At 42.6% G+C, this 22805-nt stretch overlaps 4 protein-coding genes and 1 long non-coding RNA gene across 7 annotated transcripts in view; 3 read left to right on the top strand and 2 right to left on the bottom strand.

The window, feature by feature from the left end:
• Positions 1–170: 170 nt before the first annotated feature.
• Positions 171–6639, bottom strand: TSR3 (TSR3 ribosome maturation factor). Its single transcript, XM_050905794.1, has 6 exons — positions 6340–6639; positions 5987–6203; positions 4934–5127; positions 3958–4131; positions 2483–2546; positions 171–2405 (listed from the first exon to the last, which is right to left on the bottom strand). Exons 1-6 carry the CDS (start codon positions 6464–6466, stop codon positions 2258–2260), a joined length of 924 nt encoding a protein of 307 aa, XP_050761751.1. The 5' UTR covers positions 6467–6639; the 3' UTR covers positions 171–2257.
• GNPTG (N-acetylglucosamine-1-phosphate transferase subunit gamma) lies at positions 6534–16346 on the top strand. The gene is made up of 11 exons (XM_050905793.1): positions 6534–6579; positions 6666–6720; positions 6989–7056; positions 9176–9230; positions 9355–9438; positions 10461–10554; positions 12109–12223; positions 12774–12856; positions 13124–13252; positions 14666–14747; positions 15823–16346. Exons 1-11 carry the CDS (start codon positions 6534–6536, stop codon positions 15945–15947), a joined length of 936 nt encoding a protein of 311 aa, XP_050761750.1. The 3' UTR covers positions 15948–16346.
• Positions 13862–16476, bottom strand: LOC127022291 (uncharacterized). Its single transcript, XR_007767330.1, has 2 exons — positions 16414–16476; positions 13862–16063 (listed from the first exon to the last, which is right to left on the bottom strand). It is a non-coding gene; the product is annotated as an uncharacterized LOC127022291 (long non-coding RNA).
• A 424-nt stretch (positions 16477–16900) lies between these two features.
• LOC127022290 (protein CCSMST1) lies at positions 16901–18714 on the top strand. The gene is made up of 2 exons (XM_050905803.1): positions 16901–16926; positions 16999–18714. Exons 1-2 carry the CDS (start codon positions 16901–16903, stop codon positions 17351–17353), a joined length of 381 nt encoding a protein of 126 aa, XP_050761760.1. The 3' UTR covers positions 17354–18714.
• A 412-nt stretch (positions 18715–19126) lies between these two features.
• Positions 19127–22805, top strand: part of UNKL (unk like zinc finger) — a 62679-nt gene continuing 59000 nt past the window's right edge. For 2 of the 3 annotated variants that reach the window (XM_050905791.1, XM_050905790.1), the window contains exons 1-2: positions 19127–19206; positions 21091–21300. In XM_050905791.1, coding sequence (XP_050761748.1) covers positions 19127–19206; positions 21091–21300 — 290 coding nt within the window. Of the gene's footprint in view, positions 19207–21090; positions 21301–22805 lie in introns of those variants that run through there. The other variant, XM_050905792.1, reaches the window with a different exon arrangement.

The following is a 22805-nucleotide window of genomic DNA, read 5'->3' as shown; positions in this document are numbered from 1 at the left end:
ATTGCTTACGAGCCTCTGAGATCCAAAGTCAGCCAGCATCCTTATTCTGCATCACTTCCTTTGTGTTTATATGGCGTTCTGTCTGTGTTGCTGTTTAGAGTAAATAAACTGTTTATATAAAGGGCTTTGTTTCTTTTATCTTCATTAAAATGATTAAAAGACTGCCATTTAAATGGCTCCGAACACAATTCAGTGCAAGTCCTGTTTTTAAGGCCTGTGATGCTGCACTTACCTTTTGTTTAGATGTTGCCTTCATTTCTTTTCCCTGCCCACCCCCAACATGAACGTGGCCCTTCTTTGGGCCCTGAGTGGTAACTGCAGCTATTCAACTTTGATCAGTTCCTGAAACAGCTTACAGAATTCTGACTAGCTAGAGACCAATTGCTTACTGTGCATAAAGGGATCAACATACTGGTGTGACCGTAACACAAGCATTAGACTGATATGAACAATAGAAGCTGTCCAAGGAATGCAAGGGGACCTACAGCAACTGGGGATTTTAAATGGTACTTGTTTATCAGAAATACTTCTGTGCCTTCTTCCATATGTCAATGTATATAGCTTTTAGGAAAAGGACGTGCTCTATGCAATTACAGTTTCCTTCTGTAAAGGAAATCAGTTAAATTATGTAAGTTATTTTCATGTATGTCAAGCTGATATGCCCTCTATTAAACTTTCACTGCTTTTTTTAATTGTATTTTAGTCAAAATCATTCTGCAAAACAAATGAAGTGTGAAAAGCTTTGTTCCACCTGAGCTGTAGCTTCTTCAATGCTTGTTATTAAAAAATGGCTACTGCTAGAGACTTAAGTTATTCTAAGTGTGATACAGCTCTGTTCTCAGATCTGTTCTGCTTGTCTGCATTTGATTACGATAGCTTTATAACATAAAAGCATTCCCTCAAATTAGAATAGCTAACACCCTCACGTTATTCTCAGTCCTTTAAAAATTGTTTGTGTAGGATTGCTTCCTTGTCACTATCTAGAAATCCTTGTTACAACAGCTGATTTGGGAAAGACTTCATATGCTTGGGGTAGGAAAGTGAGTAATTGAGGAACTGAGTTAAAGATTCCCTGTCAAATTCATTTACTTGGGCTTCTTTTTTTCTTTTTAAAGGGAAATGGAATATTTGTACCACTAAAACTGCTGCTGTGACTCCCCAGTTCTAGCTCCAGTAGGGCTAGCATTTAATCTCTCCAGTAGAAGAGGGTTAAGAGGTGAAAATCTTGCTGTGACTTGAAGAACTTGTATACATGAAGGTAACACTATGAATTGTCCTCAGTATCTCCACTTCTACTGAAGGGTTGCTGAAGTTTAGGTTTAAGTAAGTTCCACTTGGGTGCTGGAAACTCAAAAGAGCATTCTATTTAAATGTACAGAAAACAGCTGCCAACAGCTGCACTTTCGCTATACAAACTGGCAGGCATGTGGAAAAGTGAACTAAGATACTAGCGCTGATGAGAGTCTCTGACTCTTATCTTGAAGGGCCAGACTGTGTATTTCTGACTTGGTAGAGTGCCGCTTCAAGTAATGAGAATGCAGGCAGATAGCATTGCTGAACCTGTTACCTGAAATTTTATGGTACAGTTCTGAATATAAAGTGCCAAAACATTTTTATGTTGCTCAGGAGTGTCTATCAGAGTAAATTAAAAAAAAAAAAAAAAAGCATGTAAAGTTACTGAAAAGACATATGGAGATGTTAAAACAATTCCAGGAAGCATTTTTTTTCCTTTTAAGCTTAGGTAGTCAGTTTACCCTGAACTAGATGAAGTAGTTGAAATACATATGGCAGGTTCAAGTCTGCAGAAAGTCAGAGGCTCCTATGTGGTAGGTACTCTGAACAGGGCAATAACTTAGTCATGTTTTCCAGTTGTAATATAGCCCAGAAGTTAGAAGGGTTTACTTAATGTACTATTAGGTAAAAATAATCCCTATAAACCACTTTCCAGACACATTGATTAGAATACAGTTTTTTTTAACTTGTAACTAAGCTTCAGCCTCTTTACATAACAATTAGCATTCCATAAACAATTATCTGAAAATTAAATAACCTAAAGCCTTTATGTGCATAAATGGACCTATAAACCCACATCTAGTCTGAGGTTCGCCTAAAGGAAGGCATTTGCTAAGCACCGAGTTACAGGTGAACAAGCCACACTGTTAACTATTCACAAGCAAATTTCTTTATACAAGATGTTACAACTCTTTGGGATTGTTGGGGTTTTTGTTGGTTTTGGGTTTGTGTGGGTTTTTTTTTTTTACTTTTGAAATAGTTGATTTATTGGCTGTTGTTGCAGCAACTTTACAGTACCATGATCTTCTGGACTGCTCTCATCACTGCTTTCAGTAGCATCATCTGGAGTGCTCACGCTGTCCTCCTCAGATTCTTCATTACTTTGTGCTAGTCTGGAAACATTTTTCAGGATTATAAAAGCAAAACAACTTATAATAAGAAAAACAGTATTTAAATTAAATTTCATTACCCTGGGGAATTGATTGGTCTGTTGGGATTAGAAAATTCTTTTCCTGAGTCAACATCAAATGGATCTGGAAAAAGAAGGAAAAAACACACACACTGATGATGAGGGCATATTTTAATGGTCTGCCTTAATTCTGATTTTAAGAGAAGATTATTGGCAGGGAGGGGAAGGCATAGGAAGTCTGGTTCAGCTTTCTGATAAGTTTACCATAGTCGTTTGGTCAGACACCAGGGGAGGTGAGAAACAACTGCCAGGTCCTGCCCCCCCCCCCCCAGTCTTTCCACTCTTTTCCATGCCCTTCGTCCCCGCCCCCCCAGGGGTTCAGTAGCTCTTTAGGGGTAGTCAGACTGTACACATAGGTTTCTAAGGCTTTTGGTAAGAAAACATGGATGTTCTCAGAATGGTTTAGTTCATGTCTACTGAGACGTGAAGTATAGCTGTCCAGGTTTAGCTCTTGCTGAGTAAGGGCAGGGCTCGATTTACTTTGGCTTACACAGCTGGGGAGAACTGTTACCTCAGAAAAGTCAAACAAGGCACGACAGCTTTGGTACTACAGTCCATCCAGAAAATACATAGGATTGCGGGTGGAAGTACACTTTATTTGGCATAGTAGTGTTGCCCTTAAGAACTTTCTTCAGCTTAATGTAACAGTAGTTAGGCTTCCACCAAACAACAGGATGATTTAATTCAGCCTAGCACATCGTGGCAAAGAGATCACTGGTCAGAGAAACTAAAGGCTGTCTACCAACTCCTTACAGCACGATCCCCTGGCCTATTTTTATGGGACTTAACCACTGTGAAAGGAAGACATTAATTAGGAGCATCTCTCTTCATGTGTTCTTGATCATTTGATTTGGCTTTTTTTGTGCTGTCTTGAATGAGACCAAGCACTCACCTGTTAATATAGCCTGAAATACTGGGATACCAGTAAGTTACTGGAAGAATTTGGGAATAAACTACTGTACTTATTATAAGCTATTTTCATTGTCTTTATAGGTCTGATTTTAGACATCTTGATTAGGGGCTATATAAACATGTCCATTAAAGGTCTTTCTTAGGTTTATGTATAACTAACTTGCTGTCAGACTGTATGCCTATATTTCTCTTATAGTCCTCCTGAATTACTAGTCTTTTTACTCATACTCTGCTTTTAACATCTGTAAATAAAATGAGGAAGCATCATATTTTCTTTTTAGTCCTTAGTTCTCCAATATCCTTAATTTAATCAGGGTAGCTGCTCCACAGTTCAGCTGTGAATACACTACTATATGCATTAAATTGCTTTAGTTGTTTTCATCTTTTTGAGTTGAAAAAAATAGGCAAACCTGCTTATAAGAAGAATGCACGGTATAAAGACAGAACAACATATCTTAACAAAGCTCTTCTACCTTGCCAATATTTTCATGAGATTAAAGGAAAAGATTGTAAGGAAATTAGGTAGGAAAAGGGGTGTGTGGTGTGTCTGCGTTTTTTCTTACCTATTTCTTCATCTTTTGTTTCTTGGACACTGGCTAAGAAGTCCTTTTCAACTCTCAGCACTTCTTCCTGGCAATGACAGGCTGCATATTTTTCCAAGAGACTTTTGTTCAAGTCAATAAATGCCTTACCCCATTTAAATTTCCTTAGAAGAATGGTGGCTAGGTCTGGGAATCCTAAAACAGAAAATAAATGATCAGTTTTCTTTTTCAGTGTGAGATTTCACTCAGCTTACAGGTTCCTAAGTTCAGTACGTACCTACGTATCACTACAATAGTGAGATGTTTGCCAGCATTTTTTCAGTGTTCAGGGATTCAGACTTTTAAAAACATTAAAAATCTTTTCAAATTTCAGTTTAACTTGAAATATCTAACTGAATCCAAGAAAAGTTCATAGTCTTTTCGTGAGTGTTATATAAAAATATTTTGTACAGGTAATGAATGATTCAAGCTCTAGCTCCCACAGCCCTTCAGTAAGACAGCAGTTGTACATACAATATTTTCAGACGGTAAGATTTGTCTGCAGTATAGTGGAGCATGTCTCTTTAACTGTCAAGAAAGTTCTGTGATGAGTTTGCAAAACATCGCAAGAGGGGGCAATTTCTTTTGCTCTTAACCAGAACCCACCCTATTAAGACAGCTCTTACCTCTCATTAAGACAAAGGTGCCTAAGGATTCACGCTCTGTCTTCTCTGGCTTTTTTTAACAGTTTTTCTAACATTAAGTGCCATCTTGACAAAACCAGGATCATCAGTTTATGTGTCCTGTTCAGTAGCTGACATGAACACCCCACAGATACCTCGATGCTACCAGATACAAGTACTTGGAAGAAAGCTAGACAATCTGATGCCAAACTCAACAACGTGATGACCAGCGGGACAGCATTACAGTTTATTCTATCGCAGATCATCTCTTCTCATTTATTAAGGATGTAAGAATTGCTGGTAACGTATTTCACATCAGACACATTACAGCCTACCAACAATGCAAAAAGCTGCAGCAAAAGCTTCCACGCAGGACAGCTTGCATGGCCGACCATAGTTGACAGGATTCGCAGCCACCAAGTAGGGCAGCAGCCGGAGATGACTTCCTCTCATTCTCTTAAAGGGAGTTTCTTCTAATTTGGCCCATGAGCAATCTATGACTGCAATTCCACTCTGAGCAATGACATGCCTGAAAAAAGAAACGTCACTGTATTTGAAAAATTGTTATCATTGAATTGATAAAATAAGTTAAGGTGAGAATTAGAATTGCCACTTTATATTGGCAACAAATTTGCATACAACCCCCCCTTTTGTCAATCAAAAAGTATACGTTTTACAATGGTCTAAAATACAGATGCAATGAGAAAGAATAGTAACATGCTTTTCCTTTGAACATGCATGTGACAAAAAAGGTTTATCCATACGTTTCAAACTGAAAGTGAAAAAATCTAGGTTTAAAAATGTGACAGAAGAGTGTGGTTAACAGTAATGTTCACATTCTTAGAAGTATACCAAAGTTCAGATTTAGGTTCTCTGCTAGCTTCTAAAGACTAATCCTTTCTCTGAGTAGATACATCTTTATAAAAATTCTGCAGGAACATTTGAAGAAAATTCTCCACGTTTCCCCCAAGTAAGTTTTCTAGTTAATGCACTGTGTTGCCTAGCCGAAGGACTTGAATACAGAATCATAAAAGACACAGTAGCTATAGGCCCGTGATTCTGAACAAATTAACCTACAAACCACATACTTTGATTTCTCATCGGGACCTACAGATGCTTTTTTCACCTGATACGAGCTGTGCAAAAACGTTAACCTGATTTAATCAAATGGCTCTATTTCTCATGTTCATGCATCGATGTAATGTAACAACAAGGTCAGACGTACTCTGTAGCACAGTTTTGGCCATGAATCAGCGGTTAAAATGTTCTCCCTAATATACCATCACTACAGCATTTGAACCAAGTGCTCTTCCTCACAGCCGGCGCCTCCGCGGGCTTTGCAAAGAGGCAGCGAGATCACCTGGGTGCGGGCCCCACCGGGGGCTTACCTGTCAGCCGGAGAGACATAATCGGTAGCCAGCGGACTGAGGACGAGGCCTGGGAATCTCTGGCGGAGGCGCAGGGTTCGGAGCAGCCCTTTTCGGGCCAGTTTCCTCCCGGTGCATTTCTTGGGATCGCAGTGTCCGAGCTCCCACATGGCAAGAGGGCACGGGAACTTCGCCTCCGGGGCTCCTCCCTCCGCGGCCCCCTCGCCCTCCAGGCAAGCTGAAAACAGCAGGCGCGCATCAGTGCCCAGCGGCCGCCCGGCAGGCCCCCGGGCAGGCCCCCGCGGTCCCGCCCGGCCCCCGGGCAGGCCCCCGCCGCCCCGCCCGGCCCGGAGCCCGCGGCACCGCTCCCGCACCTCTCAGCGCCGCCTCCGCTTCCGCCGCGAAGGTGTCGAGGCTGCGAGCGCCGCGCCGGCCGCCCCTCCGCGGGGCAGCGCGCCGGCCGCGCTCCGTGGCGCCGCGCTCCATGGCCCCGCGCTCCATGGCCCCGCGCCGGGGCGGAGCGGCCGCCCCGTGGCGCCGCGTCCTTCCGTTTCCAGCGGAAGAGGCGATGGCGGCCGCCCGGCTGCTGCTGGCGGCGCTGGGCGCGGCGCTGGGTGAGCGCGGGGGGCGAGCGGGGGCGTCGGTGGGTCGGTCCGTCGGTCCGCCCGCCCGCCGCGGCCAACTGCTCTCTGCTCGGCAGGTCTCTTCGCCTCGGCGGGGAAGATGAAGGTTGTGGAGGAGCCGAACACGTTCGGGTACGTGGCCGCCCGCTCGCCGCGCCCCGCGACCCCCCGCCCCGGGCTCGGGTTTCCCCGCCGCTCCGGCCGCTCCGGCCCGGTCCTTCCTCCGGGGAAGGGCGGGCCCGGCCGGGCCGGGGCGCCTCTGCCGACTGCGCGGGCGGGGCCGCGGCTCCCCGCGCGTCGTGCGTGGCCGTCGGTGTTGGGACGCTCAGGTAGGGGAGGACGTAACCACAGCCAGGTGCGTAGCTCAGTCTGAAACGTTTAACTTTCCTTCTTTTGAAAGGTTGAATAACCCATTCTTGCCTCAGACAAATAGGCTGCAGCCAAAGACGTCCCCGTCTGCAATATCAGGTATATGCAAGCGTTGCCTTTTTTGTACGGTTTTCATCGTTTAGTGACAGTCATTTGCAAAATAGTCTACCTTGACTTTATGCAGACAAAGACTAATTTTATTTGTCATTTTATGAGCATCATGGAAAATACACATGGGCAAATATATTTAATTGTGCTTCTGAAGGGCTAAAACCTACATTAACCTCTTTGGTGTTCCATGTCCCAGTGCTGTTTGGACTACTTTTGTCACAGTGCTATCCATATGTGTTACTCTGTGTTTTTTGAGCCAGTCACAGATCCTTCTGATCCTTACTAAAAACTTTTTTCTTCTTGAAACAATCGCCGACATCCTTGAGATTGTCATATAAAAGTCATCCCATCATCTGATAGTACTTAACACTCAATAATCGTTTTAAAAAAAGTCCTAAGAGTAGTCTTCGAACAAGTCTCAGAGGCTCAGTTTCACACACAAAGCCTGGGTGCTGCAACATAAATCCACCACTTTAGCAAAACAAACAGGAATCTAAAAAATTCTAGACCATATATGGAGGAGAGTAGATAAAATAAACACTGAATGCAAACAGTCAGCAAAAGGAAATAACCCTTGTCTCTCTGCTAACCTTAGGCACAGACTTAAACCTTTTTCAGATTCAGTAAAGGCATTTTGGTATGGCGACATTGAACGTGATTATGCTTAACGTCTTCTGTCATGTTTTAGAAACCCAAATCAATGTATAAATTCTGCATGTACTACACGTGAAAAGTGAAATAGTTAGAAATGGGATTAGTAGTGGTTAGAATGCTGAATGGAAAGATGCCAAAAATAGCAGGAAAAAAATTAAAAGGACAGTATGCTGGAAATCCTTCTTTCCTGGATGTGGGAACTTATGTGTAGCCAAAAATTGGGAGTGTCTATGGAACTGGAATCTAGGGCATGGAACCCTGTCTTGCACAGTCATTTCTTTAGCATGGAAACCTTACTCGTTCATTTCTTTTACAAGACAGTTGGGGTAATCGTTCCTGTAATTTCTCTTTTAGAGCATCTGCCCAGGAAGTGGAGGCATGAGTTTAATGCATTCCTCAGGGACACTCAAATTTGCTTTTCTTCCTCTGTGGGGAGAGCATCCTAATCACTAAGGCACAGATTGCATGTGGTAGAGGGGCAAACCCTTTGGCCAAGCCTATGATAATCTGTAGAATGAAATGCAAGATCACAGTGTCAGAAAAATCACACGGGAAAGATAACCTGCCTGTATCCCAGTGGTTAGGGTGTTCCGGAGGGCATGATTCTGGTGGTCTGATCTTTGTTTCTAGGATTGCTTGTCTAGATCTTTGGAAAAAGTACATAGGCAATCCTGGCAGTGGGGAATTAGAAACCAGGATGGGGCTTTGTGAACTCTTTTCTTCTGCTTTCCTCACAAATATTTAAGCATTCCATGCAAAATTACTGTAAACAAGGGACACTGAAATACCCCTGTAGCACATAGTTCAGAACTTCTGGCCCTTTTTTGAATGACAAGTTACCTGTCTTGGATTCCTTTGACAGCAGGGCTGGAACGGTCAGTTCTACAGGAGGAGAATTGTAACTGCTGACCTGACAGTAAAAAGTTTATCTTGTTGAATACTAACTGGATCAGACCGTGAAGGCAAACTGTGAAAAGGAAGATCTAGTTCGAGAATCTCAGTGAAACTTAAATATGCAGCACTGTCGACGTTCTGAGCAAATGGGCTTTACTAGTATAAACTTGAGGAGTTTGGATGACTTTGGGGACAAGCAGGTGCCAAGCAAGGCTTCTGGTGATTTCAGTGTTAGATTTTGGCAAGATCTGCACTGATGATTCCTTTTATGGATCTGGCCTCCAAATATTTGTTTGTATACAGGTTTCTTATTTCTGTCATAGAAAGAGGCTTATCTATTTCACTGAGTATTGAAGATGAAAAATGTTAAAGATCATGGTGCAAACCAATATAGCACTAGTGAGAACTTACAGTAATCCATATGGAAGATACAAATTTCCTTAGGTACAGCAGAAGACTAAATTTGTCACGTACTCCTTGCAGTTTTGTCACCGCAGTAACTTGCTTAAATTTAACCAAAACGTTATTCTTCCTTGATGTCATTTTGTGGTGTTTTTAGGCCCTGCACATCTCTTTAGGCTTGCTGGCAAGTGTTTCAGTTTTGTGGAATCCACGTGAGTAATGGATTTGGATATTTGATTCTATATATTTATTAGGAACGAACTAGTTTTTTATTTCAGTCTGAAACATTTCTTATTTTCTTTTTCTTTTTTTTTTCTTTTTTTTTTTTCTTTTAAGGTACAAGTATGAGTTTTGTCCTTTCCATAATGTCACTCAGCATGAGCAGACTTTTCGATGGAATGCCTATAGTGGGATTTTAGGGTGAGGCTTTTAGACCTTTAAGTTTTACTTATGTTGTTAGCAGACCATTTTGTAGATTGTCAAAAAGGAGGCAGTTTTAAAATTAAGATTCTTTTATTGGTCAGCTTAGGTCATTGTAGTTCCCAAGGCGTTACGCGTAAAAATACCCCGTCTTGAAAAAATTCAGATTTCTTTGGTTGATAAATATTAACCTGTTTTAGCTGGAGGGTGATTAATGACCAGTGCCAACTGCAGGTGTGATATGTTCATGTGAGAAATTCAATAATGTATAACTACAGCTTACATTAACAAAGATTTCGTGTCTGTTAAGTATTTTCATTTTGAGCTGAATATAACCTTACAAAATGAAATGAGTGCTTTATGCCTAGTGGTTGTGTTAAACATATTTAATAAAAGGTAATAAAAGACTCAATGTAGACCCAAAAAAGTATCCCAAAGTATTCAAAGACCCCGGAGTATCCAAATCATAAGACCTAAAATAAATTTAATTATAAACCAGAGCACTGCTTTAAAGTTACTGCCTTTCTAAATATTTTGTATATAGATGTCTCTTTTTTTTCCTATGTGCACAATAATTAGTGAGCCAATATGAGAGGAAAAGGGTACATCAAGATGCTGAGAGTATCTTTGGCTTTAGGACTAGCAGAAGTAGAGACTAGTTATTGTAGTTGCTCTCACAGTTGGACAGGGTACTTAGCATCATGGAATTTGTTGTGGGATTGACCTATAAGCTGTATTTTATTGGATTTAAACACAGATTTGTAAGTGCAAATGGTTGGCAAACTGAAAGCTGATCGAAAACTGTGCTCTGAAACTAATGTTGATGTACCCTATATAGCAGCCTGGATATCAAACTACACTGTTTATAAGGCCTTGGCTGTAAGAAATGGAAATACTAAGACAACAAAAATGAAGTATATAGTTAAATTGAACATGGTGAAAGGGTATTCCCGTTTCTCTTCCTGAGTGTTCACCTTTTTCTTTCCAGTAACTTAAAATAAAATGATGTCCTGTTTTTTCAGAATCTGGCATGAATGGGAAATTGACAACAACACATTTGTTGGAATGTGGATGAGGGAAGGAGACTCATGTGAAACTAAGAGCAGACAGACAAAGGTATAATAACCTAGACTGTGCTCATTGAGACAGCATGACTCTCTACACACACTCGTGACACTCTACAGACTGAAACGTTCCTACCGTGAAGAAGTCATCATTTAAGATGTGGTAGAAAACATAAAGATGAAGGAGCTAGGTGAATGGATGGAGGAGGGAAGCTAAAATCAGGATAAAATTTTGAAGAAGTTTACTTATGTATTCTCATTGGTTACTTTTAACTCTTTTTTTTCCTTGATAGAGTGGAATATTCTGGTATTATCACTACTGTAGAAACATACATTGCTTTGTAATTTGCGTCAGGAAAAATAAAGAAAAAGAGCTATTTGTTGAATTCAAGATGCCAGCCTATTGTGCTAAGAACATCCAGGAAAAAGGAGGGAAAAGAATTAGGCAGTTAACAACAGCATGCTGAGAAGCTTAGTGAGGTGTTAAAACAAGAGTAGAGGGCATGCAAGGAGAATTAAGGAAGGAATTAAATATATGGGAGTGGCAGAGGAACCAACTCAAGAGAAGCAGATTCTGGTGTGAGTACATGTTAAAGAAAAAGTAAAAACTCTTATTTTGCGGAGTGGTTAAAATGTTCCTTTTCACATACAAACAGTCTCTGTGCCAAGTAACTATTCAACTAGAAGGGTAAGGAAGGGTCTCTGAGACTTGCCCAATGTGTGGCACGATTTGCACACGTCCTTTATCCTTTTATTCATTGATGTTTTTCCACCTCCCATTTCAGTGTGTTAGACAGTTTTACAAATATAATGAATTAAACCTCACATTCCCTGGTGACGTAGATCGCTATCGTGAAGAAGAGTTAAAGATGCTGTATAGTTCACAACAGGCTGCTTTTCGTGTAGAAAATGCTTAGCTATTACAATGATGGGTGACAATACAGTACTTAAGAGAGTGGGATATATAGTTGGAATAATAACTGATGTGAAGATGGGATAAAGGACAAAATATCTTGGCCAAGGTGAAAATATTTTGTACTGTAATGGAGGTGCCTTGTTAACATACTTATCTCCCATAGGGGCTGCAGAAAGAATTACTATTCTTGTATGACCTTTGATACTGTGATTCAAATCTTTCACTGGCATTTAGTTTTGAACAGACAGAAAATACTGGTGCTGCAAGTTTAAAAATGACAACAAATTTCTACAGGCTAGATGTGTATTGTTCTCTTTATTTAGCACATTGGTCAGAACTAAAATTTGTTAAGCGAATTATGCTTGCGTCAGATGAGGTTATAAAGGGTGTCCTATTCACCCTCCTTTTTACTCTCATTCTTGCTGGAAACACAGTGCTTGGGAGTCCAAGGAACAATGATAGGTGGGGGATCATTTCCCATGAGAGGAAGCAATTTTCACATTTGATAAAATAATTTGAAGGTGTGCTTGCTATGATTCTTTTTCTGTGGGTGACAGCACTGGAAGCTTTGACATGACAGTGTGTACAGAAATGCATCTGCTAGCATTGGAAGACAGCAAATGGATCATCAATGCTGGTTCTGTTTTATGTGGAGGTGTTTTGCTCATCTTTGTTTTTACTGATGTTTAGGTTCATCTTGTTTGTGGAAAGAGCAATAAGTTGGCTTATGTGTCTGAGCCGAGCACTTGTGTTTACTCTCTGACATTTGAGACTCCTCTCGTGTGCCATCCTCACTCTCTTTTAGGTAAGATTTAGAAAATCATTTGTGTGTGTAGCAGCTGGCATATTACGCCAACCTCAGAGTGTAAGTTTTTAGGTTGAGTTTGTAACTTGATATAAATGAGTATTAAATGTAACGTATAATGTGTATTTTAAATCCCAATCATTATAACACATAGGTATTTCTCAAATAAATTGTCGTTGCTAGTATAGACCCAGTGAGTGATTTTTTTGCTTTTTGCTTGGGCTAGTCGTAGGAATCAGCCCTGTAGTATCTGCCCATTTACTTACATTACAAAAAGGGAGAGCTCAGTTAGAATTACATTCAACAAAGAAACATCAGGCCTTCTAGCTGGAAATAAGAGAAGAATTTTTGGTCGGTGGCATTCTCCAGAAACTTAAAATGTGTGAAGCGGAATTTAAGTTTAACCCCAACTCTTGAAATCAGTAGAGACTATGTACTGTATAGAAACAATGAGTTCTTAAAACAAAACGCTTGCATGATACTAGAGGAGCATTAAACTAATGCAGACCAGTGCTGTTGGTTTTTACATGGTCTGACTTCCATTTTTCAGTTTATCCAACTCTGACTGAAGCACTACAAAGGAAGTGGGATGAAGCAGAGCAGCTTCTGTATGACGAACTAATAACTGACCAGGTTTGTTGATTTCTTCCAACTCTATCTGGTAAACGATTACTGTCAAATAGCCAAACCTGGCTTCTGCAGTTTCTTCTTTTGGAACGGATGCGTATATTCTGCAGTTGGCAAACAGTAATTTTTGTGCTCTGTAACTGCTATATCAACCGGTAATTGTCATGTTTTCTACAGTGAAGCTTGAGGAATTGGAATGGCCAGTGCAAATTACAAGCAGAGATGAGAGTCAGGTGGATTGATCTATTGTCTTTTGGAAACTTTCTTTTTTAGGGATACAAAAAAATACTGAAAGAGATTTTTGAGGAAGCAGGACTTCTAAAAGCAACAGAAGAAAAGGAAGTTGAGAAACAGAGTAAGAAAATAAGTCTGGAATTTGAAACAGTGGAGAAGTGCAGTAAGGTATAGAGCGTAATATTTACAATGTAGAATTAAATTGCCACCTTTTTACTGTATGACAGTGTGACAGCCTTATGTAAATACTCTTTGGGTTCAGCTGAAATCTGTTCATGGAATTATCTTTTCTGATTTCAATATGTAACAGTCTGCACACAGAATGATTTGGTATCTTTATTCTAGCTCTTAAGTCAAAAACAAACCAGCCCAACTGAATGCCCAGTAAGAAGATGAGGAGGTATGTAGGAATTAGTGTAGGCGCTTGGGTTATGAACACCTTGTAAGTACTCTTTCTAGGGAATATCAGTCTGGAAATAGGAAGGAATTACTAGTGAAAATAAATGTGTAACCAGCCTTGGGCATGTTGACATTTCCCTCTGTGGGTAATTACCCAGACTTGTGTCAGAATGCGTTGGCTGTTACACAAGCAAAAGGCAGAATGATCTATGCTGTGTCCATTTCTGAATGGCTTTCATGTGTGTGAACAGTCCTTCTGCAACATAATTGAAATGGGGAAAATGGAGGTAGACGGTGTGCTCACCCTGAAGAGTCCAAGCTGAACATCAAAAAAAGAGCATGGAAGGGAGTTAATTCATTATAATGCACAGAAGCAGCTGCTGTTGTCATTTTATTTGAAAATGTAGCAAAGAAAACACCACGTAGTAATTCCTGAATATAACGAAATAGACTGTGGTTAAGCTGAATATACTTACATAAAGATCACCATTTTGATGTGGTACTGTTAAGAGCTGGAATATTCACCTCCCCCCCGCCAGTAGTTACCAATACAGTATTTAATAGTTTGTACTTCTTTTTCTGACTTCATTATAGCTTAATTGACGTAAAGTTGGCTGTTTTGGCAACCACAGAATCTTAAATAGTTAATCTTTTGCTCTTTCGTGATTCGTGTAAAAACCAAAACACAATAAAAAATTGAGGCTTCTTCGAGATTTCAGATATGTGGTTTGAGTCTCAAAAGTACTAAGCAATCCCTGGCTCCATAAGTTAACAGAAACTGCTGAAAGCGAGACCATGAAGTTACTAGGTCAAGAGTTGAGGAGGTGACAAATTTCCAGACTGTAGCATTATGATATAAAATAAGTTTGCTACAGGACCAGCCTTATTTTATTAATGCAATTTTGTGCTATGATAAAATGCTATTTAGAGGATAGATCCAAAATAGTTGCAGAAAGCATCCTAATTTTTCCTCTCAGGCTTGGAAAAAGCTGGCTTATGTTTTGGCAACATAGAAATATATCTTTATAAAATTTGCACCTTGTTCTTGGAATAAGCAGTTTAAGATCTTTTAAGTCAAAAGCTGTAACAGCTGTGCACAGACCCATTACTTTTTATAAACTCCCATTTTATGTATGCATTTGGAGAGTAGGTGAGCCATTTTAAATGTATTTTCTTTCTTAGGAATACAAGCAACTTTCTAAAGAAATAAAAAAACTTAAAGATTTATTAAGTCAGCACGGTATTGCATACAAAGGAAATTTTGGTGAGTTTTTTAGTATCATTCTTTTTCATTATTGTCTATTCAGAATGTGAATACCCCAATGTTGTTTTCAGTTACAGCAAGGATTAAATAATCTGTCATATATGGAGGTAAAATTCAGTAGACAAAGTTTTTAATAAGCACTTAGGTCTTGATTCTTGTGCAAGAGGACTTATTTTGCCCCCCCAAATCTGTTGATGACTTGAAATTTTAGGTTTATAGAAAAATTTTGACTGCTGTTTAATTGAAGTTTGTCTCCAGTACTGAAGGTGCCAAAGGAAATCGGTGTTACAGCATTCGTAGCACATAAGCATCTTTTAAGTAACTCCACTTTCTGTGTAGTCAGCCACAAGGCCTGACTTCTTCAAGAACACTTGAAATGTTCTCTGTACCTGTTTGAATTGTTTTTATCCTTTCTTAGTCACCTTTTTTCCGTCTCTCTGATTTCTGTTAGTTAAGTACCACATCACATGCACTTCTTAGAAGGAAAGACTGTTTGGTGCTGGCTATGAAGAAGCAAGGCTTATCTGGATTAATTCCAGACAAGTTGTTTTTTGGTTTTGTTGTTGTTGGGGTTTTTTTGTGCCCCCCGCCCTTCCTTCCAGTCCATCGTGCCCATTATTACATGAACTATTCGTCCAAGGAGGATTTAATTTCCCTGAATATATATTTACACCTTTTATGTTCAGAATTGGCACCTCAAGAAAACCATGAACCTTTGAGCTAATTAAATTAGCTTAAAATTAGCGACATACTTAATTTTTTCTTTTTGTTTTTGAGAAACTTTCTTCTGTTTTTTTTAAATTGGTGACTTTCTTTTCTAGGGAAAACTCATCATATTAGAATTTTCGTAAAACATTTTATCTGCATGTTTAAACTATTAACTATGTAACTTGCACAGTATTTCTGCCTGTTTGGTAGTTCATTTAATCATTGCAGATTAGAACTGTATAATCAAAAGCAGAATTCACAGCTTACTGTAGATGACCTATTTCAAAATTATTTAGTAAATTCTGTGACAAAAATGCTTTGGTGTTTAAAAGCAGAAATAGCTGATGTCTTAAACTAAATATTACAGCTGGAAACACCAGTGTTGAACGTGGAAGTCACAAACTGGCAACTGCGGTGACAACTGTTTTTAATGGATCAAAGGATGATGAGCACCTGCGTGGCGATACAGGAATCTGGAATGCCACTGTATGAAGAAACTTGGGTGGTAAGCAGCAAGTTCATACGGAATGTCAGGCAAGTTGAACGTGTATCGTGGCACTAAGATGATTTACCTTCTGCGAGTATTCTTGACTTCGTGAATTTCTGCCCTAAAGCAAAGGGAACATAATGGAGTGAGGGCTCGCCATTACTGAGAACAGTTGGCTAGTTTCTGAGAACATTTGTAAAACTTCTTTGTTAGGGCCAGTATTTGGCATAGGTTTACGGATTCTGTGTCTCCAGTCCCAGCTTTGTTATATTCTTTGATGGAGCGTGGTAACTGGTGGTGTAAATACAAAATAGTTCAAAACCAGTGCTGTAAGATGTTGTATGAAAGGTAGTAAGTACAGTATTAAGAACATGTTATTTCATCTGTATGCTGAAATGTTTTCTGTGCAGACTTTAGCAGAAAAAGAAACATTTTCTGCCACAGCAGCGCGTAACACATCACTCCACCCACCTGTGCTCAGAGGTTGATGCCATCTTTGGATAGCGGGTGGATAAAATAGAAGCTGTTCAGGATCTGACGGAAAGGTGCTATGAAACCACCAAATTGCCACAGAAGAAGAGTTGTGTTAAGGGAACACGTGGCCATTCTCTGTATGTAGCATGGAATAAAACGGACTTTTCCAACACAAGCTGTGGAAACGTCACTGTAGGAGTCGGCGGAGGCCGAGAACGCCGTCCCGGTCGCTCTGCCTCCTCCTGCCGTCCGGTTCGTGAGCCCGCCGGGCGGCCAGCGCCCAGGCCGCCCAGGCCGCCGTCCTTTCGGCGGCCGCCGAGCGCCCGCCTCGCCGCCCGCTCGGCCCGGGCAGGCCGCCCGGCACCCGGCGGCAGCCTGCGGCCCGCGGCCCCCTGCCGCCGGCCCCCTGCGGCCCCCTGCCGGCGCGCCCGCGCTTCCGCTTCCGGGCGGCGCGGGGAGGAGCGGGTGCGGGCGGCGCGGCGGGATGAGCGGCGCGCTGGGCCGCTGGCGGTGAGGCGGCGGGCGCGGGGCCGGGGCCGCGGGCCGCGCGGCTCCGCGCCGCTGACGCGTGTGTCTTTGCAGGGCGCGGCGCTGCCTGCGCCTGGCCGGGCCGCGGCGGTGGCTGGCGCGGCGGCGGGGCCCGGAGGGCGCGGCGGGCGCGGATCCGGAGGGCGGGGGGGCCATCCCCTTCTCCGCCAGCAAGGCCAGCCCGCGGGCGTGGAGCGTCAGCCGGTCTATGGGGAGCGACCACGAGAGGCCGTGGGTGAAGGTGCTGCCTGTCAGCCTGCTGTGCGCTGGGCTGTTGCTGTGGTGCGTGTTCAGGGAAAAAACGGAGATTGATGAGCGGCTGGAAGCGGTTTTCTCCGGTCAGGTCGTGGACTCTCTAGACGGGGCCCAAAAAAGCGATGTTCCCTTGCGACCGCAGAAGGAGAAATGAGGACGGGAGTGCGGCTGCAGCGAAGGAGCTGCCAAAAGTTTGCTGGCATTCACCTGGTTAAAAACTGTACTGAGACTTCAACGGGAAAACTTGTTTTTCCAGCCTGGCGGCAGCCTTATCTTCCAGGCTTGATTCCTTCATGTATCGCGGCTGCTTTCTGTGCTGGTCTTAGCTGAGTAATTTACACTGGTAGCGCAAGGAGTAGTTTCTTCCTGCGTTGCACAGTAGGGATGAACAGGATGTATTGCAAATCAGCTTGCATTTGAAGATACGTTTTACACAACCCATCTCTTTTCCATGGATCATTTTTCTTAGATGCACAATGTATTAAAATGTCGAAGCCGTAAGTCTGTAAAATTGCTGCTGAAGGTGACCTTCATTTGACATTTTGCTAGTCACAGAGTATGTTCAACTTAAAGTGAAGACAACTGTAAGTGTGTGATTAATATGTGATTCTTTGTGTTTTGATTTTTTTGGTAATTCTACTAAATAACGTAGAAATTACCTTCTTCAACCCTTAATGCATAGTCGGTGTTTGCTTTCCGGACTAGAACTTTTTAGGCATGCCTGATTTACATTACTGGTAGGAGAGGTTTTTGCAGGGAATCGAAGTGATTGGCTTGCATTATATTGGGGAGGAAACCCCTAGTTTCATTGAACAACGTAGTGTCTAGTTTTTCCTACAAATTCATAGATATTCAAGCTTGCACACTCTGGAGACTTTTCTTGGAGAGGAAGAATCTAAGCTACTAATACAACTTAGTTCTCTTCAAAGTTACAGGCATTTTTGTTAAGCTTTCAGATGTAAAAATGCAAAACTGTTTTTGTGCCATTAGAATTCCTAATTAAAAACAAAACCAAAACAAAACCCAAAACAAAAACCTCAATGTGGCAGCAGCTAGTAAGACAGGCTGGAGCTACAGAGAAAACTGACTTGGCATCATGTTTGTCCAGTACTGCTGATTAGTCTCTGAACAACATGCACCACTGTGGCTTTTGATTTTGCCGTAGGGTCCCTGTAGTTTAACCAGATGATGCCTAGTAAATGAGTACAGTTGGTTTGGTGCTGTCATAAGGTTTAATTTGTCTTGGGATTCAACTTCTACAGTAGAATGTTGCAAGTGAGATACACGCATGGGGGCATCCTGGCAAATAAAAGTGTGATCCTGGATTTTATTTATATTGACCTAAGGTGTAATGCCTGTTTCTCTGACTGGCTTTCTTTCTCCGTGTTCTGTTAAAACAATAAACCCAGCAACGTACTGCTTTGTTTAAGGAAATAACAAGCTGACCCTTCATGTGTGCCTTATTTTCAGGTGACGTGATAGGTGTTTAATAAAGAATCTCTACCTGTAGAACTATCCTCATAGTCTCTTGCTTTTAAGGTGTTGGAAAACTTGCAAGCTGTTTGTCTGCAGCATTGTGTTGTTAGAAGCGCAGAGCGTGAGGCCATCAGCTGGAGCTCGCCGAGGCAGCTCTGCGCGCTCTTTCCGAAACTCGCCTTCTCCAAGGCGTCGGCGGGCGCAGGCTGCGTGGTCGGACGCTTCCTGCGGGTGCACCGTGCCCACGAACGCCCGCCCGCCCGCCCGGGGCTGCGCCGGAGTGCTGGCGGCGGACCGGCCTGCGCCGCGCACCGAGGGCGCGCGGGCTGCGCGGGGCCGCGGGCAGGCGCCCGGGGCGCGCGCCCGTGGGGCGGGGCCGGCGGGGTCGCGTTGCAGGGGGCGGGGCCGGCAGGACGGGGATGCGCCTGCGCTGTGCTGGCCGCCGGGGAAGATGCCGTCGGTTTCGAAAGCGGTGTCGCGGGGCGGCGGGTCCGGTGGGTCCCCGCAGACCGAGCAGCCGACGCATTATACGTAGGTACCGCGTCCCGGAGGCGCCCTGCTCCCTGGGCCCCGACGCCGCGCGGGGAGGGCCTCAGGACCCGAGGCGGAGGCCCCGGTCGTGTGCCAGGCCTGCTCCGCGCGGCCTCCTGCACTGGCGGCAGGTCTGTGAGGAGACTGCCTGGCCCCGGCCGGCCTCCGCCGCACTCCTTTTCCTGCTCCCGGCGCCGCGGGAAGGCAGTCGCGTTCTGTGCCGGCCAGATAGGGGCGGCCCGGGCACGGCTGGCTGCAGCGCGCCTGTGGCGGTTCTCCGCGCCTTGCCTCTGCTCCCGCGGCCGTGCCTCTCTGGTCCGCACTGTGACCCGCCAGCATCCTCCGGCATCCCGAGCCCCGCAGCATGCTCTCGCACTCCGAGACCGCCCTCCCCAAGCTGTGACAACAGTCCTTCCACTTCTAAGCGTTGCGTAGCCAGCCTCAGCTTGAGTCCTCCGGACGTTTCCGTGACAACATTTGCAGACCTTCCCGTACTGAAAGACAGCTCCCATGTGCTTGCTATCCTCTCTGCAAGCCTATCCGTTTCCTTCTGATATGGTCTATAAAGTCCCTGCAGCCCTCTAGCACTACTGACAGCCCATCTCATGTAGGACCATGTGCTCCCCACAAATGCAGGATAATTTATCACTTAATTGTGGCATTCCTTCACTCCCATCCCCCATATCATCACTTCCACAATGTCACGTTTCTAGCACTCTCAGAAAGACCACAAGAATGTAGCCACTTACCTAGATACTGGTACAGCCCGTCCTACAGCCCTTAACGCCCAAAAATTCTATTCTCCCCCCCCCCCCCCCCCCCAATCCTGGATAGTTTAGAGATTCTTCTCTAAACTTAAAGACATGCTTCATAACTCTGTGTCATTACATCCCCCATGTACCAATTTAAGCAACTAAGAACAAAAAGCTGCCCTTTATTCCTCTTTCTAATCCTTTCCTTTCCCTGTATCTTCAATTCCCCTGTAGCCTGTTACACATCCTGCACCCTTTTAGAGACCTCTGGGAACTCTAAGGATTCTTCTGCAAAGCCCCCATATACCCCTTCCTCTGCAAATACTCCGTAACTTTAGCAATGTAATGAACTTGCTAAATTGGCTAATAGATATATGAACTGAGACAGGAAGAAGTGCTGTCTTGCATCCTTTGACAAATGCCACAGTAGTGCCCAGTCTGGCATGATCTTGATACCCTGTGGAAAGAAGTATCAGACTTCCTAACTAGCTTCTATGCCCTGCATGCTAATGAAGGTCTGTCTTACTAGCACCTAAGTAACCTTCAAAGACCCCAGGCTGTCTGAACACAAACATAACAGTCGCTAAAATAAGTTTGCTGAAGTCCTCTCATAGCCCCTAATAACTTTCATAAAGCTCTTTTAACCCTCTAGCTTTCTATATAGTGTGTCCACATTCTGGGAATGTTGTGATTAAGGAGTAATGTTTAAATTAGATGTGGTATTTAGCTAAAGTAGCCTTTGTAGGACTATTTTGTATGGTAGCAAGCAATATGAATGCTCATTCAAGTAGCTTGTTGGATTTATAATTTCTGTTTGGTGGTTACTTAGGACAATGTTCTAAATACTGTGCTTTTAAAATTAATGTATTTATTTGATTTTAGTTTAGTTACAAAACATAGTATAATTTGTCAGGTATTCCACTGTATTTTATTAGTAATGCATCTGTCAAAAAATGAAGTCACTTGTATTCAACAGCTAAACAGTAAATTGTGCATAGGAACTAAAACTGTATGCAGGTACATTTGTACAATTTTTCACGGGCTATGTGCACTGAATTGTCGAGTGCCCTGTTAATACTGTAAAAATGTGCCTCCAATAAGATAAACTTGTAACACAGTTTAATTTTTTTAGGTATCTAAAGGAATTTAGGACAGAGCAGTGCCCCCTATTTTTGCAGCACAAGTGTACCCAGCACAGACCATTTACCTGTTTTCATTGGCATTTCCTAAATCAGCGTCGTCGTAGACCTATACGAAGGCGTGATGGGACTTTTAACTACAGTCCAGATGTTTATTGTACAAAATATGATGAGACTACAGGAATCTGCCCAGATGGAGATGAGTAAGTGATTTCTTTCAGTCCTAGGTGTTTCTAGTATTATCAATGACATTAAGGAAAGATGCTAATTTCTCCTTAGTGAAAATGACCGGTAGAATCCTGCTGCATTTTATTTGAAAACAGATTTCTATAAGTGATTTGTCAGTTTTTGGCACATATACTTTTATATAAGCATGTATTCTTTAGGCTATCATAGAGTTAGAACTATTATTTTGCATTGTGACGATCTTTAAAGCATAACATAAGAAACTGGTTTTCTGCTAGCATTGTTCCTGCACCTTTGTGCTAGTATTGTTGCTGCATCTTTTTTTTTTTCTCAGTTGTGCTTCCTTTTTCTCCTGACAACTTTGAAATTGACCAGTAGGTGCAAACCATACTGTATAGAGGTGGCTTCAAGATGTTAAACTTATCTTAAGTTTTCTGCAGATTGATAGGTAGTAGAGGAGAATGACTGTTTTGTGATGCTTCCAGTCAGAAAAAGCAAAGGAAGGAACTCGCTGTTAGTTGTCTGGCTAGCCCGTTAGCGTTTGCATTTCCATGGGCATGTGTCTCTTCTACAGAAAGGCTACAGAGGGTCTTCAGTGAACTTGGGGAGGGGTAGAACATTTGTGGAGATGAGAATGAGCAAATGGTACATTATGGCAGGCAGGCATATATAGAGGAGCTGGGTATATTGCGGTCATATGTCAGAGGAGCTACCTTAATCTGCAGTGATGGAAGCAAGGAAGGACTTCTGACAAAAAAAAATTGCAGGAAAACAGCCAGGAAATACGTAGTTATGCTGGTCACCTGTTTTAAAAATTGAAGATTAGTTATTTTGGTTACCGTACGGTATAGCAGCACTTGTCGCGGATCAGGTATCTTTTGTGTTACAGGCTGTAGTCACAGAAGAAACAGGTGGATTTTTCCCAGAGGCTTTACAAACTAAATGACAGAGAGAAGAGAAGGTAAACAACAAAAATGCACTAGGCAGCGTGACAATATTGAGTACCATGCCTAAGCAATATAAACAGCAAAAAATGTCTCTGAGGGATGATTTAAAAGAGAATAATTAATTACCTTTTCAGGTGTTTGTAAAGCACTCCTGCCAATCCTGGGGCAGCATGGGCAGTTCTCTGAAGATCAACAAATAAGGATAATGGATGCTCATGTCATGGATTGGTTGGGGACAAAAATTGACCTTTCATTATTGAGTGATAGATAGTGCTTCTAAAGGAGGAAAAAGGAAGCAGTGTTTTAAAAGGGTATTAGCTGGGCAAGATTGAACTGTTAGAAGCAAATAAGGAGATGTTTCAATGACTGAGATGTGAGATAGAAACCTCTTTGCTGCAATTGGATTGGAAAGATTGTCCCCTACAGTTGCTGAAGATTACTCCCTGGTTAGGAGCCTAAATGACAATCAGGGTGATTATATTGTCTGGCATCATGGAAGTGCAGAGGACTTGCCAGAAATAAGACCAGTAGTGAGATTCATACCTCTGTTTTAGCATGTTGTGCTTACAGTTTGA

Source organism: Gymnogyps californianus, chromosome 15 (genome assembly GCF_018139145.2).
Source record: "Gymnogyps californianus isolate 813 chromosome 15, ASM1813914v2, whole genome shotgun sequence".
Taxonomy (NCBI): Eukaryota; Metazoa; Chordata; class Aves; order Accipitriformes; family Cathartidae; genus Gymnogyps; species Gymnogyps californianus.
Note: the sequence above shows the minus strand (reverse complement) of the source record. Positions and strands in the feature narration are given on the sequence as shown.